Genomic DNA, 19,268 nt, shown 5'->3' on the forward strand with positions numbered 1-19,268 from the left:
TTGTCCCTCAGTCTCTGAAGCCACAGAAGCAGGCGTCCCTCTCAGTCTTTAAGAGTCTTGACAGAGAAAGTGCGACAGACCTTACAGTCCTTGGCAGAATGGTCAGGGTAGAGACAGTAGAGGCAGTCTTCATGTTTGTCATCTACATGCAGTCTCAGCTTCTTACACGAGGCGCAAGGTCTAAAAAGCCCTTTTTTAGGAGTGGTAGACATAGTAGACTCTAGCCCTCCTTCCCAAGAGTAAAGAGCAAGAGAAAAATATGGATAAAATCCAGAAAAACCAGAAACCTGAGCAGAGCTCAGTGGAGACGCCTTTGCACGACGTGCGGTAGAAAATCTGAGGGACTAGGGCTCCATCCAGGAAGGTTCTAGAGGGTGGTAGTAGCTGATTGGCTCCTGGCCAAAGTTTGGTCCTTTTTACAGAAGGACTCAGATAGGTTACTAATGTGAGGCCTCTGGCCTATTAGTATATATAGATGTCTTTAGGACATTACTATTTTTATATACCGGGGATTTCCCACCCCGACGACTGGGAATGATTCAGGCATGTGAATCTATGAAAGATACCCATAATACTGGCTAAATAAGCAAAAAATAAGCAACAACTATCACTTCGTTGTATATAATATTGAAAATGCTACTTGCTCTTGTGGGCGAGGTTGGAGCAAAGGCTAGAGCAGCCGACCTCTGAGCTGAGAAAACAGGTTCGAGCCTGACGTCCTGTGATCCAAAAAATGAATATTCCCTTGTGTGGTGCTCATGTCAAGCGATGCAAGTTTGCACTATATAAAATTTAAAAAGGAGTCCCTTTGAAGTTAAATCAAAGGTAGTGATGCGTTGTACTATCCCTCATGCATCGATTAATCAACATAACATTAGACACTAGCTTATTGTAAAAAAACACAAACTAACTATACACCTACTTTATTGTAGAACAAAGCAAAAAAAAAAAACACTACTCTGCTCACAAAGGCGACGTCTATTGGCTTTGCGAATGCTGGTTATAAAGCAGTCTCTGTAGAGAACCCCTTACGAAACCTGCAAAAGGTGGTTAGATTTCAGGAAGGAAACCAACTGGTTATTCGCTGTAATCGGTGTTAGCCAGGCATACAGGGAATTAATTAAATGGGATGAAAAGTTGTCATAATTGTAGTGTCTAGAGGTCACTTTTTTATTTTTTATAAAGAGGCGTGACTATGGCAGTTTTCTGTAGTTACATAATTCTGTCAGATAAGGAGCAGTTACATCAAAGATCTTTTTAAGATAAAGGACTGGTCAAATATCCATCAGAAAAGAGGAGGTAATATAAGCCAGTAGTTCTGAAAGTTGAGAAACAGAGTCGAAGTAAGCTGAGCCATGTTGGTTCCCGAGGCTCAGATACTGACAGCATTGTATTAAAGTCTTTCAGAGAAAAAGTATTAACTAACTTCCTAATTTTGTCAACAAAGAAATTGGACACGTTCTCACATAATTCTTGTGATGTTCGATAACATTGTTAGTTGCTTCAGGACAATCATTTTTATATAATTTTAAAACTTCTTTGATGGGATTTTTGGAATTCAAGATTAAAGTCTGGGAGAAATCGACCTTAGCTCACTTAGTACTGTTATAGTACTCTTAAACTTCATTTTATAGGTTGTTTATTCCGTGCCTCCGTTACCTCTGCCACTGTCCCATTTAATGTACAAAAAAATGATCGACCGAGTGAGCTAAAGACTTCTCAGCGACTTTGTTGAAGGAAATGGAACTGACAACTTCTTTCTATCGAATATCAACAAAAGTTTCAGAAAAGTGGCCAATTTAGAGTCATAGCCTTCAGAAATAAGTAGTATTGACTCCTGACAACTGAACAGGCTAAGGATGTGTTTAAAGAAAATATGACACAGGTGTAATACGTTCTCTGTTTTTCACGAATACCCGGAAACTCATGAACCATGACAACAAGCCTTATTTGGCTCCTCACATAAGTTCTGCGGTGCAAACCTGGTTTATAACACCGCTCACAACTGAGGGTCGTTGGTTTGCATCCTGTCAGCAGTATCTAAATGGATAAATAATTTGAGTTGCATTTAACTGGCAATATTTGTGGTAAAAGTGCTATTGAAAATATACTTTATTTTGTATTATTATCGTTCGTTAAAATGAACACACATGTTCTTAGAGTAATTCTTCACTGAACTCAGGCATAGAGTCACACATGGTGCACCACTCTACCCATCAGTCTTTTTACAAATCAACAACGTATTGGTGCGATCAGCAACTTCAACGTTACCTGTAGTCCAATTTGTCTATAGCACTTGAAATGTGCTTGGGATCATTGTGGTCACAGACATAGAAGTTGTAATCATTCTCAGGAATGAGGTCCACGTCGTGTAGTACAAGGCAGTCCCAATCTTCTTCCTTCATAGCTTCCTTTATTCCAATATTAAGAAGCTTTGCTCTGTTAAATGTGCCATTTCCTGCCTAAAAAAATGAAATTGCATCTTTATTAACACAGTTCCTTTGGTCGGTTGCCAACAGTGGAAAGAAGAAGTATTAGTGAAAACAACGTGCAAAAGAAAACAAAAGTAACTTAGTAGGGCAAATAATTCCAACGCAGCCCATGCAATGGACGCAGGTTAAGGAGTCGGTATGTGAAACAGAAAACTGTCTTTGATGACGGATATATGTGAGCACTGCTCTTAGAACTGTGGTGAAGGAGGTAGTGATTGTAGTATCCTAGTGGCTGCTGCATGCAGACGATAGGTGTTTGGGACAGTTGGGGTACCTTCAAGCCCCTTTTACATTGGCTTAGTTCAATTGGACATCCTGCTGAGTGGAAGCTAGAGCATTTTGTTGAATGTTAAAAGGCTCGATACCATATGGATATACGGCCTGATTCACAAATGTAATCTTACACTTGGTAGTAAGTGTACTACTATCTTGGAATTCACAAACTATGTACAGAGTTCTACGATTCCACACTCCCTAGGAGTGTGGAGTTCTTTGCACCTGGACACTGCAGTCGGGCTGGAGAGTTCTGCTCATATAAGTATAGGGAGTGTGGAGGAGCAAAACTACACGTAGTTTGTGAATTGCAGTTTGTAGTACGTTCTACAAAAATTACTACAAAGTGCAGTTTGAGAATCAGGCCCATAGCGTACAATGTGATATGAAGTTCCACTTTCATATTTTTCTATGTGGATGGCAGTTTGTCTGAAATAACATGAAAGCTCTTGTAGTATACACAAAGTTTGAGGTGTGATGCAACTCTGTGCCAGCACATAAGTGGATTCTTCCACTTGTTCTGGTATTTGTGCAACACACAGCTTCTCCAGACATAGCGGTGTGTGGACCAATATATGCATCTAACCTGATGATGGCCTCATGCAAGTGTTTGAAGGAGACTGTAACCTTGACTACAACATTTTGTATCGATAGCTGAGACTGGTGACTAATCGGGCAAACACAGGAAAAAGCCATTCAAGTACTGCCAATGTCCAATTTTAAAGATTTGTCTTATATTATATCGGTCTTTGTGTATCAAATGTATTTGTCTACAATGACTCTTGAATTGGAACTTAACTAAATACTTTTCGAAAGGAAACAGTCAATTTGCTGTAAGTGTTCGCTTTAGCCAAAACTATTTTTCTCCACACACCAGTGTAAACAAGTAGAAGACTTGCAAAACAAAGCTTCTTATGAACGTGAATTAAATGGAAGATTAGGAACCAGATTGATTTTTTCAATTATCTAATATTGTTCCGTGAAATAAAGGAAGACATGTATCAAATACAAATTGCTCGAGAAGACAACACCTTGTCCTAATGCAATTGGGGTCTCGCAAGGCCCACCTTACCTACTGATAGGGACCGTGTTATAAACCAGGCTTTCTCACCTTTTATTACTAATTGCACATGTGTTTGGAATATATTTATTTAGGCACCAAGCCATAACGTCTTTTACCGTATATCTGTTTGTTTTGAGAATTGATATTTGAACGTCAATGTGTAACCTACCTCGATGTTAAGCGCTCTGATACCCACGGGTCTTGTTCGCGCTATACAAAACTTTATAATAAATAAATAAATAAATAAATATTTCTTGTTTGTTTACAGACCAGCTTTCCATAGAGATAATTGGTTAGGTCTGTTTAATTCATCACAGTGGATGTAGAGCAAACATCTAGGGGTATGCTGATCTTAGTATGAATTAAGTTGGTATCAAAAAGACAAACCGTGGCAAAAATCGTTTTATAGTGTAAAAAAAATAAGCAAATGAGAAACTCCAGTAGTATCCGACTGATTCACATTGCCATGTTTTTGAAAGCAGGAGTCACACTAAGAACAGCAACTGTTAAACTGCTTTAAAGGGGAAAAGCAATGGACCTATGATTGTGAAGGCACCCGAGCAGCTCTTAACCTGGAACTTCATTTGTCCCATACGCATATCTTGCTCTCAGTTTCAACAATTTAAACAATACGGTTGTTTACTATGAACCTGGTGGTGGTTGTTGCAAGATGTTTTCGGATGGTTGCTTTTTGCACATCATAAATGTCCACTTGTGACCTGGATGAATACTATGTTTAGGAGGAATGGTGTTCAACGAAACCTGTGGACTAAGACATCCAGTTGCTAGTTGTGTAGCATTCAGAAGGGCCTCCATCTGACTTTTCAAGCATCCCAAATTGTATTGTAGGAACAAGTCTATACAAAAGAGGAGGTGAAGTGGTGGCAGAGACCAGCAGGAGAATCCCAGGCTTCAAACAAAGTGATCACCAACAACAGTCTGTCACAGGGCAGGGAGCTGGTATTTGATTGAGGAAATAGCAAATAAGGAAGAGAGCAAGAAAAGCATGGAGTACAGAAAGACAAAGAAAAATATTCCCAAATTAAAGCAGTGGAAGGATGAAAGTAAACTTTTTAAAATGGCGATAAGGAAGGTATCACCCAGGGCAGGACAGGACAAACACAGGAAGAGGAAGGAATGCCATAGAATAAGAAGCAAGCAAATGAAATTGACAAGAAGCAACCAATGTCAAGCAATGGGCTTGGCATTGGTTTCCTTCAACGGACAGCGAAAAGCCGTCTGTCAAGAACTGTTATGGCGGGGGTACGACAAGGGCACAGGTCTGGCAGGGGCTACTTGGCCTCTGTCGTGGTGGTCATTTGCCACTAGTGACCTGGGATTCGCCCTACAATGGCTCTGCAAACTGGACCACGAACACCCTCTTCACAGGTCTCTTTAGGTAGCAAAGGAAGTCAAAGGACTCCTAGGGAGTTAGAATGGGGCACAAGAGCTCATAACTCAACAGGCACATTTACATTGTTGAGCAGCCTAGTGCACACCTTTTATTCAAAAGGAATGCATTCATCTCACAGCACAACCAAATACTAAATAGTGCAATTAGGGCTCTCAACTACAGGGCTATAATTCTCTTTGTGATCTTATGTGAGGTGCCACGCCCCTTTTGTAGCCCCTCCTTGCTATCAGAGTATCCTAATGTCCAGAGCTCTCGAGTATAGGCCTGGGTCAGTTATAGATGCGGTTTACCCAAAGGTACCCCAATGTCCGACGCCCAAATCAGTGTTAGTAACTTTTCTGTTTATCTGGTAAAAGTCTAAAATTTGTGAGGCAGAATTCTTCTGCTCTCTCGGTCTCTCGTTTCCCTATGTTCGGTCCTATTGTTACCTGTGTCACTGTGTGTGCAGTTCTGGTGGTGCAGGCAGATGCAATCTGTGTTACCGCTCCTGTACTGTACGGACTGATACTGCGACCTCACTCAGAATCGGACCACGGGACGGATTCGGCACAGCAGCATCACATGGCAGCTCTATTCTTCGGAAGTAGCGGGCTCCCTGGCCTGGTAAACAGAGGCACTTCTATGGAAGAGGTGGGGCCTTTAAGCTGGTAGTTATTGTGTGGGCTATGACCTCAGCAGAGCCAGCACATGTCTCTTGGGGGGCTTGGCAGGGTGTCAAGCGACACGAGTATGTTTGGCACTTTAAGGGCTTAAAGCAGTTCACAGCAAGGAGAGACAACTTCACAACACAGGCCGCTTCTGCTCCCTTCTGGTTGCCACTTTCTCGTTCTTCCTCATACAAGGAATATATATGCTGGGCTTCTCTTCTTGGACCGTCTCATCCCGAGGAGCCAGGCTCACTCCTTCCCTCTCTCAGCAGCAGGTAGGTTTAGAGACTTTAAGAAGGAGAATCAGCTTCTCCAGGAGAAATTGTCGACTTAGGGTGATTTCCCTTCACCTTTCAGACAATGGCTGTTATACAAATATCAGCTCTATAGACACAGCAACTCTTCAAATACTCTGTGCTCCTCTGCATACCTTGATCAAAAATAACTTGGAACTGGAACAAAGTGAATGGTTTGAATCCCAATTTAAGACACATTTTACAGAAAGGTGATTTGGAGCTACTGTCTAAGTCACACCTTTCCAAACTTTTTATGTTGGTGACACTTTTTTGAGATGCATCATTTTGGGGCACAGTGAGGCAGTGTAGAAATCTAGTGTAGCGAGCGAGCCCAAACCACCTAAAGGGGATCGGGGGGGTTCTCACTCACTGGGTCTGTCTCCCTCCCTCTGTCAGTCTCCCTCCCCCTCTGTCAGTCTCCCTCCCCCTCTGTCAATCTCCCTCCCCCTCTGTCAGTCTCCATCCCCCTCTGTCAGTCTCCCTCCCCCTCTGTCAGTCTCCCTCCCCCTCTGTCAGTCTCCCTCCCCTCTGTCTGTCTCCCTCCCTCTCCCTGTCTGTTGCCCTCAGTCTCCCTCCCTCTCCCTGTCTGTTGCCCTCAGTCTCCCTCCCTCTCCCTGTCTGTTGCCCTCAGTCTCCCGCTCTCAGTCTCCCTCTCTCAGTCTCCCGCTCTCAGTCTCCCTCCCTCTCCCTGTCTGTTGCCCTCAGTCTCCCTCCCTCTCCCTGTCTCTCCCTGTCTGTTGCCCTCAGTCTCCCGCTCTCAGTCTCCCGCTCTCAGTCTCCCGCTCTCAGTCTCCCGCTCTCAGTCTCCCGCTCTCAGTCTCCCTTCGTTTCCGTCCCTCTGTCTCCCTCCCTCTCCCTCTGTCTGGCTCCCTCTGTCAGTCTCCCTCTGTCTCCCTCCGTCCCTCTGTCTCCCTCCCTCTGTCTCCCTCCCTCCCTCGGTCTCCCTCCCTCCCTCGGCCTCCCTCCCTCCCTCTGTCTCCCTCCCTCCCTCTGTCTCCCTCCTTCCCTCTGTCTCCCTCCCTCTGTCTCCCTCCCTCTGTATCCCTCCCTCTGTATCCCTCCCTCTGTATCCCTCCCTCTGTATCCCTCCCTCTGTATCCCTCCCTCTGTATCCCTCCCTCTGTATCCCTCCCTATCTCCCTCCCTCTGTCTCCTTCCCTCTGTCTCCCTCCCTCTGTCTCCCTCCCTCTGTCTCCCCCGGTCTCCCTCCCTCTGTCTCCCTCCCTCTGTCTCCTTCCCTCTGTCTCCTTCCCTCTGTCTCCTTCCCTCTGTCTCCTTCCCTCTGTCTCCCTCTCTCTGTCTCCCTCTCTCTGTCTCCCTCCCTCTGTCTCCCTCCCTCTGTCTCCCTCCCTCTGTCTCCCTCCCTCTGTCTCCCTCCCTCTGTTTCCCTCCCTCTGTTTCCCTCCCTCTGTTTCCCTCCCTCTGTTTCCCTCCCTGTTTCCCACTCCCTCCCTCTGTCTCACCCTGACTGTATCCCTCTGCCTCCCTCCCTGTCTTCCTCTCTCTCTGTCTCCCTCCCTCTCCCTCCCTCCCTCTGTCACCCTATGGCTACCTCTCTCTGTCTCCCCCCCTCTGTCACCCTCTGTCTACCTCTCTCTCTCTGTCTCCCTCTCCCTCTCTCCCTCGCTGTCTGTCTCAGTCTCTGCCTGTCCCTGTTCCTGTCTCTGCCTATATATGTCTGTCTGTCTGTCCCTGCCTGTCCCTGTCCCTGTCTCCCTCCCTCCCTCTCCCTCTCTGTCTCTGCCTGTCTCTGTCTCCCTCCCCCCCCTCTCCCTCTGTCTACCTCCCTCTGTCTCCCTCCCTCTCCCTCCGTCTGTCGCCCTCCCTCTCCCTCTGTCTGTCGCCCTCCCTCTCTCTGTCGCCCTCCCTCTCCCTCTGTCTGTCGCCCTCCCTCTCCCTGTCGCCCTCCCTCTTCCTCTGTCTGTCGCCCTCCCTCTGTCTGTCTCCCTTCCTCTCCCTCCCTCTGTCTGTCTCCCTTCTTCTCCCTCCCTGTCTGTCTCCCTTCCTGTCTGTCCGTCTCCCTTCCTGTCTGCCCGTCTCCCTTCCTGTCTGCCCGTCTCCCTTCCTGTCTGTCCGTCTCCCTTCCTGTCTGTCCGTCTCCCTTCCTGTCTGTCCGTCTCCCTCTGTCTGTCCGTCTCCCTCTGTCTGTCCGTCTCCCTCCGTCTGTCCGTCTCCCTCCGTCTGTCCGTCTCCCTCCGTCTGTCTGTCTGTCTCCCTCCGTCTGTCTGTCTGTCTGTCTGTCTGTCTCCCTCCGTCTGTCTGTCTGTCTGTCTGTCTGTCTCCCTCCGTCTGTCTGTCTGTCTGTCTGTCTGTCTCCCTCCGTCTGTCTCCCTCCGTCTGTCTGTCTGTCTCCCTCCGTCTGTCTGTCTGTCTCCCTCCGTCTGTCTGTCTGTCTCCCTCCGTCTGTCTGTCTCCCTCCCTCTGTCTGTCTGTCTCCCTCTGTCTGTCTGTCTGTCTGTCTCCCTCCCTCTGTCTGTCTGTCTGTCTCCCTCCCTCCCTCTGTCTGTCTGTCTGTCTCCCTCCGTCTGTCTGTCTCCCTCCGTCTGTCTGTCTCCCTCCGTCTGTCTGTCTCCCTCCGTCTGTCTGTCTGTCTCCCTCCGTCTGTCTGTCTGTCTCCCTCCGTCTGTCTGTCTGTCTCCCTCCGTCTGTCTGTCTCCCTCCGTCTGTCTGTCTCCCTCCGTCTGTCTGTCTCCCTCCGTCTGTCTGTCTGTCTGTCTGTCTGTCTGTCTGTCTGTCTGTCTGTCTGTCTGTCTGTCTGTCTCCCTCCGTCTGTCTGTCTCCCTCCGTCTGTCTGTCTGTCTCCCTCCGTCTGTCTGTCTCCCTCCGTCTGTCTGTCTGTCTCCCTAAGTCTGTCTGTCTCCCTCCGTCTGTCTGTCTGTCTCCCTCCGTCTGTCTGTCTGTCTGTCTCCCTCCGTCTGTCTGTCTGTCTGTCTCCCTCCGTCTGTCTGTCTGTCTGTCTGTCTGTCTCCCTCCGTCTGTCTGTCTGTCTGTCTCCCTCTGTCTGTCTGTCTGTCTGTCTGTCTGTCTCCCTCCGTCTGTCTGTCTCCCTCCGTCTGTCTGTCTCCCTCCGTCTGTCTGTCTCCCTCCGTCTGTCTGTCTCCCTCCGTCTGTCTGTCTCCCTCTGTCTGTCTGTCTGTCTGTCTGTCTGTCTGTCTGTCTGTCTCCCTCCGTCTGTCTGTCTCCCTCCGTCTGTCTGTCTCCCTCCGTCTGTCTGTCTCCCTAAGTCTGTCTGTCTCCCTAAGTCTGTCTGTCTCCCTCCGTCTGTCTGTCTGTCTCCGTCTGTCTGTCTGTCTCCCTCCGTCTGTCTGTCTCCCTCCGTCTGTCTGTCTGTCTGTCTGTCTCCCTCCGTCTGTCTGTCTGTCTGTCTGTCTCCCTCTGTCTGTCTGTCTGTCTGTCTGTCTGTCTCCCTCCGTCTGTCTGTCTCCCTCCGTCTGTCTGTCTCCCTCCGTCTGTCTCCCTCCGTCTGTCTGTCTCCCTCCGTCTGTCTGTCTCCCTCCGTCTGTCTGTCTCCCTCCGTCTGTCTGTCTCCCTCCGTCTGTCTGTCTCCCTCCGTCTGTCTGTCTCCCTCCGTCTGTCTGTCTGTCTGTCTGTCTGTCTGTCTCCCTTTGTCTTCCTCTGTCTCCCTCCCTGTCTCCCTCCTTCTCTGAATCCCTCTGTCTCTGTCTCCCTCCCTCTGTCTACCCTCCCTCTCCTACCCTCTGTCTCCCCCTGACTATCTCCCTCCCTCTCTCTCTCTCTGTCTCCCTCCCTCTGTCACCCTCTGTCTCTCTCTCTCTCTCTCTCTCTCTCTCTCTCTCTCTCTCCCGGTCTCCATATCCCTCTCTGTCTCCCTCTCTGCCTCGGTCTGTCCTTGTCCCTGTCTCTGCCTCTATCTCTCTGCTCCTGTCTCTGTCTGTCCCGGTCTGCCTCTGTCTCCCTCCCTCCATCTCCCTATCCGTCTCTGTCTGTCTCTGCCTTCTGCCCCTGTCCTTGCCCCTATTTGTCTCTGTCTGTACCTGTCTCTGTCTCTATCTCTGTCTCTGTTTCCATGACTGTCTCTCCCGCGGTCTCCCTCCCTCTGTCTACCCCGGACTCCCTCCCTCTGTCTACCCCGGACTCCCTCCCCTGTCTCCCTCTGTCTCCCTCTCTCTCGGTCTCCCACGGTTTCCCTCTCTCTCTGTCTTCCTCTATCTGTCTCCCTCCTTCCTTCTGTCTCCCTCCTTCCTTCTGTCTCCCTCCTTCCTTCTGTCTCCCTCCTTCCTTCTGTCTCCGTCCCTCTGTCTCCGTCCCTCTGTCTCCGTCCCTCTGTCTCCGTCCCTCTGTCTCCGTCCCTCTGTCTCCGTCCCTCTGTCTCCGTCCCTCTGTCTCCGTCCCTCTGTCTCCGTCTCATTCTCTTTCTGTCTTCCTCCCTCTGTCTCCCTCTGCCCGTCACCCTCTGCCTGTTACCCTTTGTCACCTCACCCCAGCTTCCCGAGCACACACACAGCCGCACTGAGTACTTCGCAGGTCTTTAACCCCTTCGCTGCGGCGGCTATTCCGCCGCAGCACTAAGGGGGAGGCGGGGCCACGCGGCGGTCTCGTGCTCGAGACGGAACCGCTCCGTCACGGCCCGCGGGTACGCTGTGCTTGTGACCGAACGGTTCCGTCACGGCCCCGCCCGCTCTTCAGAACGCCCAGCGCAGGCGCGGAATGCACGCCGCGCAGGCGCGGCGAGCGGGCCGCGACGGAACCGTTCCGTCACCAGCACAGCCCACCCGAGGCTCGTGATGGAACGGTTCCGTCACGAGCATGGGAGGGGTTAAAAGACCATTTACTTGTTAATGAGGCTTTGTTGTGAATCGCCGACCCCCGTAGAGCAGAGTGTCTCACAGTCCGCGCTGCTGTGGCGGACTCAGAGACACTCAAAGGAATGCCTCTTAACTAGCAGCAGTTATGTGCTAAGTGCCCTTAATACTGGTGTCATCCCGCGACACACCCACCATTTGCAGATGACACAGTACTGTGCTGGGACACACAGTTTGGAAAGCTCTGGTCTAAGGTTTCAGAACTGGTTTTATGGATTTTCCATCAAACGTCATTTTCCGGCTGCCTCTCGGTCACCGAATTTGTGAAGGCCAACGGCTCTCACAGTAGGTAGCAGCAATGCTGGATCGAGGCAGAAGTATCCAACACAATGGCACAATGAAGTACAAGTTCTCTGCATCTGGTAATCAACCTTCCTGAACAGTAATCATGGATAGACTAAAGGGCAGGCACTGACTAGCAACTTCCTTCCTTTGAAAGTTAGAAATTGCAGTCACACCCAAACTCATACTATATACTAAATGGCAGCGCTTAGAAAGAACTGAGCAGCATCCTCTGCTAACGAGTACCTCACCAAATTTCTAAGGGCAAGCCTGTCTCTGTCCTCCATCATTTCATTATCTGGATCTCCACACTCCAGTTACAGGAATGCAGTCAATATGCTTTCACTTCCTGGGAAACCTGTATCCACTGTCCATCATGCGCCATAAAAGTACTGTTAGTTCCCTTTGCAGAGGAGTTGGGTATAGTGTACATGGCAACATTTGAGGAATGAAGGATCAATATCTCTATGTGGGGAAGATATATACATGGCATATTAATGATTTGGCAAGGGAGTACTGAAGAACTAATCATTTTGGTAACTGGGTAAACACTAGATTAGAGGATATCAAATTTACCACCAAGTATAGTAAAACCGAAATAAATTTCCTAGATTTAATAAGAATTGTTGAAAGTAGGATATATATACACATTTAATTTATTTATGCATTTTTATAATTATTATATATATATATTTTTTACAGAGTTTTATATAGCCCAAACTTGACCGAAGGTACGGGGTATCAGAGCGCTTTACATAGCACCACAGTTGCATTTACCGGAGGACACATTTTAAAAAAAACAAATTGTTCTGCTAGGGGAGATTAAGTGATTTATCCACAATCACAGAATGTTCAGCATTGTTGCCGACACTCGAACCCAGTTCCCCAGATGGAGGTCGACGGCCCAAGCCGTTAGGCCAACTCCTCTCCCCTATATAACTCCTCTCCCCTTTAGAATATATACCCCACTTTTCAACAAGGAAACAAACAATTGTCTCTCCATTATTGAAGCTTCCATCAGATGTATTGCAAAGATAATCTACCTTACAGTCAATTCCTGCGTTTCAGAATTAACAAGAACACCTATTATTTACTGGATACATTTTGAGAGAAACTTTCCATACAAACTCCCTAAACCGCCTCTTAAAAAGGCTTGGTACACTCCTAGAGAAAGCTTACTGAAACCAACAAAAAATACATCCTCCAGCAAAATTAATAAATTGGATGTCAGAATTGCACAGCTAGACCTGCTGACATCCGACCCCCGTAAAAAACCTATATTTGCCCTTAAAATAATTTGAAACTTATGTGATGCCTTGACAAGATCAAACATGTTCCAAGTACGTACCGTATTTTCCGGCGTATAAGACGACTGGGCGTATAAGACGACCCCCCTACTGTTCTTGATAAAATGTAGGTTTCGTGCTATACTCGCCGTATAAGACTACCCCTCTTCCAACGCAGTCCTGCATAGCCATTTTGAGATTTTATTTTGGGCTTATTAGTGATCCTAGCCCTCTTCCGTGACATCAATGTACTGTAATCACCCTTCTGAAATAACTGCAGCAAAACATTATGTACTGTACTGCCGGCGCGAACATTCTACAGTCCCCTTTCTATGGCCATGAACTGAGGAGATCACGTACTGACGCTCCTCTCCTTCCGATGAACGCGAGATTTATGGCCACATCGGAAGGAGAGAGAGAGAGGGCAGATCAGCACATGTGCCCGCTGTGTCTTTGTCAGTCAGCTCTAGACTGAACAAGGGCCTCCCCGTGAGAGCCTGCTCCCATCAGCACTACGGGGACTGTAAGAGACTGCGCAGGACTAAACAGACGCGGAGGCATATCCTGTGGCTGAGTGGCATCAGCACCTGGGTCATGAAAGCGGAGCTCACCATGTCACCTTCTGGAGAGGAGCGGCACGACTACATAGCCGGTAAGTGTGGGACAACAGCTGAACCCAGGGACATACCTACTTAGCCATGACACACGGCGGGGGCACTGACAGTGGGCACTCCGATACCGAGCCCCAATCTGCTACGGCACAGGGAGTACGAAAACGCGCAGAGTGAAGCAAGAGCCCAGAGGCCATAGTGGAGGGCTCGTGGGTGTGAAAATCGAGTAAGCTTATTGGGGCCTGCGAGGTGGAGCGTTGTGAAACACCGAGAGCAGTGGCCACAACTGCAATTGCTGACTCGGTCCAAGTTGATTTCTGCTCCAATTTCAAAGTTGGTGGAGCGTTGTTTCCACTCCCAAAAATTTGGTTCCTGGAGTATAAGTCGACCCCCGACTTTCGAGAACATTTTATAGGGTTAAAAAGTAGTCTTATACGCTGGAAAATACGTTGAAAATATTGTTGAAATCCATGTTGGGCATACAGCCCATGACAGAATTCTAAATATAGTTAGTAGTAATACCGTTGAAGGCACATAAATAAGCTACAATAATACGAAGATCATACATCAGGAATTTACCAATTGTAACACAACAAATGTGGTGTATATTAATTTCTGTCTATGTTAAAACTCTTATATTGGGAAAAACGCACAAGAAATCAGAAAAAGGATTAAACAACATAAATATTGTGTGAGATACAAGACTCTGAATGTCCCATTAGTACATCATTTTTTCGACAAGGGTTTTCAGAAGTAGAATTTAAATGGAGCTAACTGAAACATCACAAGGGCTGGGAATTATATGCAATCCAGTTTACTGTAGCATGAGGCAAAAATAACTATAAAGCTCCGTACTGTGCAAAAAGGCTGAATTAACTGAGCTTAATCACACCCTGTAAACATATATAATATATCAAGATGCTCAGTCTTCTTTACCACCATGCCTTCAAACTTCCACATTGTTAGACTTTAAAACTAGGAGTTCAAGACTGCGGTTCCTAAATAAAGAGGTTTCCAATATAACACATGCAGTATGAATATCAGCAGGCCTGGACATCAGCATCCATAAAATGACACCGGCACACATGAGCATTCAACCTTCCATTAATGATTGAAAAGACTGCTTGACAGCAGCCAACAATATGGTTTCTAAATCTTTTCACACACAAACACAAAATAGGGAACCTTTCAGCATTTTTGACAATAAATGGTTGTGAGCTACAATTCCCTTGAGGCAATGGACGTAAATTGGTCACATCCCTGGAAGGATACATCCATGATCAGAGTTTGTGCTGGAGAGGTCAGATGGAGTGAGACTCCCACCAGAAGATTTTTGCGACGAGTCCACCACGGGATCGAAGCACTCGCTGACTGGGAGAGATTACCTTGTCGTCTCATCGAGCCGCTGGCTGGTCCCATTTGCCCTCCAGATCCTGCTGCAAGGATCGCATCCTCAATCTGGCATTGGGAACTAGGAAGAAGCAAGATGCCATCAATCCCAGCAGAGAGGCAACCTGCCGGACTGAAGGTTGCCGAGGACGAAGAAGTTGGTTGCACTTCTGAGTGATAGATAGTCTCTCCTCCAAAGGATACACTTTGCCTGCCTTGGAGTCCAGTGTCGCGCCCAGATAGTGTATCCTTTGGATAGGCTGATAAATTGACTTTGCAAAGTTGACGTGGAGACCCAGTCGCTGTAGCAAACTTAAACATGTTTGATAGTGGATCTATGAGCACTGAGGAGAGGAACCCTTTAGGAGCCATTCGCCCGGGTAAGGATAAACCAACAGTCCTTGGCGACGTAGAGGTGAGGCGGACATGGCCATGCATTCGGTAAAAGCCAGTGGGGGCCGAATTTATCCAAAAGGAAGAACTTTGTATTGGTAATGTTTGGCCCTACCATGAAGCATAGGAACTTTTGGTGGCATGAGTTGATTGGTATGTGGAAATACGCATCCTACAGGTCTATTGAGCACTTCCAGTCCGCTTGCTGGAGGTGAGGATATATTTGATGGAGAGCCAGCATGTAAAATCTTTCTCTTCAGATGAACTTGTTCAGAATGTGTAGGGCTAATATAGGCCTGAACTCAGCTTTGGGCCCTTACTTGTGCACCAAAAAGTACAGCAAGTATACTCCTTTTCCTCTTTGAGGTGGAGAAACTTCCTCCATGGGGGATTTTTGTAGTAGAGTGGCTACTTCTTGCTGTAGTAGCTGTAGCTGGAGGCATACAGTTTACTGGAGGGATCGCTGGAGGTGGATAGCAAAACCGTTGAGTACCCATTTTGCAGCGTACTCCATACCCATTGATCTTTTGTGATGTCACCCCACTCTTGCAGGTGATTGGTGATACTTCCCCTACCGGAGTGGGCAACGGCGACAGGGTAAGCGACTGTTCACAGCTTTGTTGGGGCTTTCGTCCAGGATGAGGTCTGGCGTGGGGTTCCCCTACCACGGAAAGAGCGGCGCCCTTGGTAGTGTGCTCTGGTGCTGTTGATGCCTTTGAGACCATGGAGGGGTTTGAACCTTCTGATTACATAGGCTGAGATCATATGTCCTGTACCTATGACGGAACGATTTCCATTTATCGAAGGCCTACCGCCTTCAGTGGCTCGAGTTCCGCCTTCATCCTAAATCTGGGGTTTGTGAAAAACAGCTACTCACCCATGAGGGTCTCAAGGCGCTTGGGGGGACGGCTCTGTTGGGTGCTGGGATCATCTGATGAGCCAGGTCTTGAGGGCCTTCCTGAACTGTAGCAGTGTGGGGTTTGCCGGAGGTGGAGCTGGAGGTCGTTCCGGGTGTTGGCTGCGAGGTAGGAGAAGAACTTTCCATCCGTTCTGGTCTTGTATATGTGTGGGATGGTGGCCAGGCTGATCGAAGGTTTCTCTTGGGGGCGTGGAGGGAGAGGTGGTTGTTTAGGTTTGCCGGAATTTGGGCACACGTAGCCACCTGGAAGCCCTGCGTATTCTAACTACGGACACTTCCCCCTCTATTGTGTGTGGAATAGCTAAATTTTTAAAACAGTTTTGGCTTATTCGTTGTAAGAGATTGTCAGTAGCGGTTTAATTCTTTTTTAGCTAAATTATCTTTGGGCACTTTAAGTCCTTTTATCCTTTTTAACGAGTTCTTATACTGACTCTTATAGCTATGTTTTTTTATGATGTGCATTGTTATTATTGTATTTTAAATGTGCTTATAAGATATCTCTGCATATCGAATAAAAGCTTATGACTGACTGACTGGTTTAGGTATGCCCGAGCGATGTTGTAGAGGGCCTTGTATGCGTGCGTGAGGAGCTTGAAGGTTATTCTTCATTCGATGGGGAGCCAGTGGAGATCGCAGAGGTGATGGGTGATGTGGTTGTGACGGGAGCTGTCTAGGATTAGTCTGGCTGTGGCGTTCTGGACAGTCTGGAGTTTTTTGTTGATTCTGGCGTGGAGGGCATTGTGGTAGTCCAGTCTCAACTGATGATTGCTTACGTGACGGTTTTTCTGGATTTGAAGGGGATCCATTTGAATGTTTTTGGGAGTATGAGGAGGGTGTTGAAGCAGGTCGAGGATACGGGGTTGATCTGGCGGTTCATAGTGAGCGATGATTTCAGTATGATGCAGAGGTTTCAGGCATGGTCTGTCGGGGTGAGGGGGAGTTTCCGAGGGAGGAGGGCCACCAGGTGTCATCCCATTTTGAGGGGGTGGTGCCTAGGATGAGGACTTCTGTTTTCCCTGAGTTAAGTTTCAGGCAGCTCTTCTTCATCCAGGTTGCAACAGCTTTCATCCCTTCTTGGAAGTTGAGCCTGGTGATGCTGGATTCCTTGGTGAGGTAGAGGATGAGTTGGGTGTCGTTGGCGTAGGACACAATGTTGAGTTTGTGGTTTCAGACGATGGTTGCGAGGGGGCAATGTAGATGTTGAAGAGGGTGGGGCTGAGGGAGGATCCCTGGGGTACTCCACATCTGGTCTCGGTCTGTTCTGAGAGGTAGTTCAGGAGCCTGACTTGCTGCATTCTGCCTGTGAGAAAAGAGCGTGTCCAGTCTAGGGCCTTTCCTCGGATGCTGGCGTCGTGGAGTCTGTGGGCTTGTGTGCGGTGGGAGATGGTGTCGAAGGCAGCTCAGAGGTCCAGAAGGATGAGGGCTGCCGTTTGTCCCTGGTCGAGAAGTGCGCCGATGTCTTCGGTGGCGGTGAGAAGGCCAGTGTCAGTGCTGTGGTTGCTGTGCAATCTGGATTGGGAGATGTCAAGGACGCTGTTAGCTTCAATAAGTTTGCTAGCTGGGTGTTGACAGCCTTTTCGATGACCTTGGCTGCAAATCGAAGCAGTGAGATTGGCTTGATGTTCTTGAGGTCAGTCAGGTCCGTGGAGGGTTTCTTCAGGAGGGGGTTGACTTTGGCATGCTTCCAGTCATAGGGGAATGTGGCAGTTTCAAGGGAGCAGTTGATCGAATGGCGTAGTTCGGGTGTGATGGCTCTGGCTGCCCTGTGGAAGATGTGGGGGGGCAGGGTGGGACAAGGGTTTGAGGGTGCTCCGGAGTTGATGCTCTTCATGGTTTTTAAGGCGTCTTCTGTCGTGAGCCGAGTCCAAGTGAGTATGGTCTGTTGGGTGGCATCGCTGGGGGTGGCAGCTGGAGCGGTGCAGAGGTCTTGTTCGTCGAAGTTGTTGTAGAGCATCTTAATCTTGAGGTGAAAGAAGGAGCAGAGTCTGTTGCCTTGGGATGTCTATAAATTCGCTGCCCGATTTGGCAAATTCTTGTATGATGGAGAAGAGTTCCTTGGAGTTGTGGGCATTGGTGAGGATTCTGTCTTGAAGGAAGTTCTTCTTTGTGGATTCGATGAGCTGGTGGTATACTGTGGTGGCTGTTCTGTAGGCAGTGCGTGTTTCAGGGGTTATGCGGTTTCTCCATGTCTTCAAGTCGTAGGCAGGAGCGTTTGGATTCTTGGAGTGCAGGGGTGAACCAGCCTGCTTTCATGTTGTATCTTTGTGGTTGGTGATCCAGCGGGGGAGGTTCCTTGCCTCAGTGTTGGCGTCCGGAGTCATTTGCTGGTGAGGGTGGAGGTGAGCTCCTCTTTGGTGACTGTTCCTGTTGGGGAGCCGGAGCGTGTGCTTGTGTACTGTGGGTTTTCTTAAGGAGAATTGCGCCCCAAAAATATCAGATCTGAAGGCCGCTCCTTCTCCTTCCTCGTGGTCAGAGCCTGGAACGCCCTTACGCTCCACTTCCGACAGACAACATCGCTTCCCATCTTCGCAAGAAACCTCAAAACCTGGCTCTTCGGCAGACCCTCTCCTTGATGGACTGGAATCTGCACTCGCCTACACCCAGCGCCTTGAAAGACCCTTACGGGTGAGTAGTTGGGCTTAACAAACGCTTGATTGAACTGGATGCATTGGTGCTCCGTCCATAGAAGTTCTGTGGTGTGGCTGTAGGAGACGGTGTTTCCGTCAGTGAAAATGGGGTCAAGTATGTGTCCTGCTGTGTGCATGGGGGCAGTGACAAGATGCTTCATACCTATGTTGGTGAGGTTCTCTAGGAGGACCGTGGTGTTGAGGTCATCGTGGTTGTCCAGGAGGAAATTTCGGTCTCCGAGTAGGATATAGTCTGTGGAAGCAAGGGCTTGAGGTGCGATGAGGTCAGCGATGGTGTCAGTGAAAGGAGCGCGGGCCAGGCAGCCTGTAGATGAGGGTTCCGTGGAGAGTGGTTTTGGAGTTGGTGTGGATCTGGAAGTCGAGATGTTCCATGGGGGTCCTAGTGACATCCGGGTCTGTGGCGGTCATGCAGAGGGAGCTTTTGTGTTCAATGGCGATGCCTCCTCCTGGGCAGGTAAGGTCTTTTCTTAGGATCATGTATCTGTCTGGAATGGCGGTTGCAATGTCGGGCACGGAGTTGGCATTGGTTCAGGTATTTGTGACGAAGGCAACGTTGGAGTGTGGGGGTTTAGGAAATCCTAAATTTCTATGGCATGCCTGTGTAGGGAGTGCACGTTGGGGGCAGCTGCTAGGGTCTGGGGGTGGGTGAAGGTACAGCTGAGGTGTCGGTAGAAATCCGGCCTTGGGTGTTGCTCGGCGACGAACGCGGGCAGTTGTTGCTGCGCCCAGGGT

At 48.5% G+C, this 19,268-nt stretch overlaps 1 protein-coding gene across 1 annotated transcript in view; it reads right to left on the reverse strand.

Moving 5' to 3' along the window:
* Positions 1–19,268, reverse strand: part of LOC147659643 (beta-1,4-galactosyltransferase 3-like) — a 302,447-nt gene that overhangs the window by 264,797 nt on the left and 18,382 nt on the right. The window contains exon 2 of the mRNA XM_086951582.1: positions 2,272–2,462. Coding sequence (XP_086807708.1) covers positions 2,272–2,462 — 191 coding nt within the window. The remainder of the gene's footprint in view (positions 1–2,271; positions 2,463–19,268) is intronic.

This window comes from Lissotriton vulgaris, unplaced genomic scaffold (assembly GCF_964263255.1).
Source record: "Lissotriton vulgaris unplaced genomic scaffold, aLisVul1.2 SCAFFOLD_1897, whole genome shotgun sequence".
Lineage (NCBI taxonomy): Eukaryota > Metazoa > Chordata > Amphibia > Caudata > Salamandridae > Lissotriton > Lissotriton vulgaris.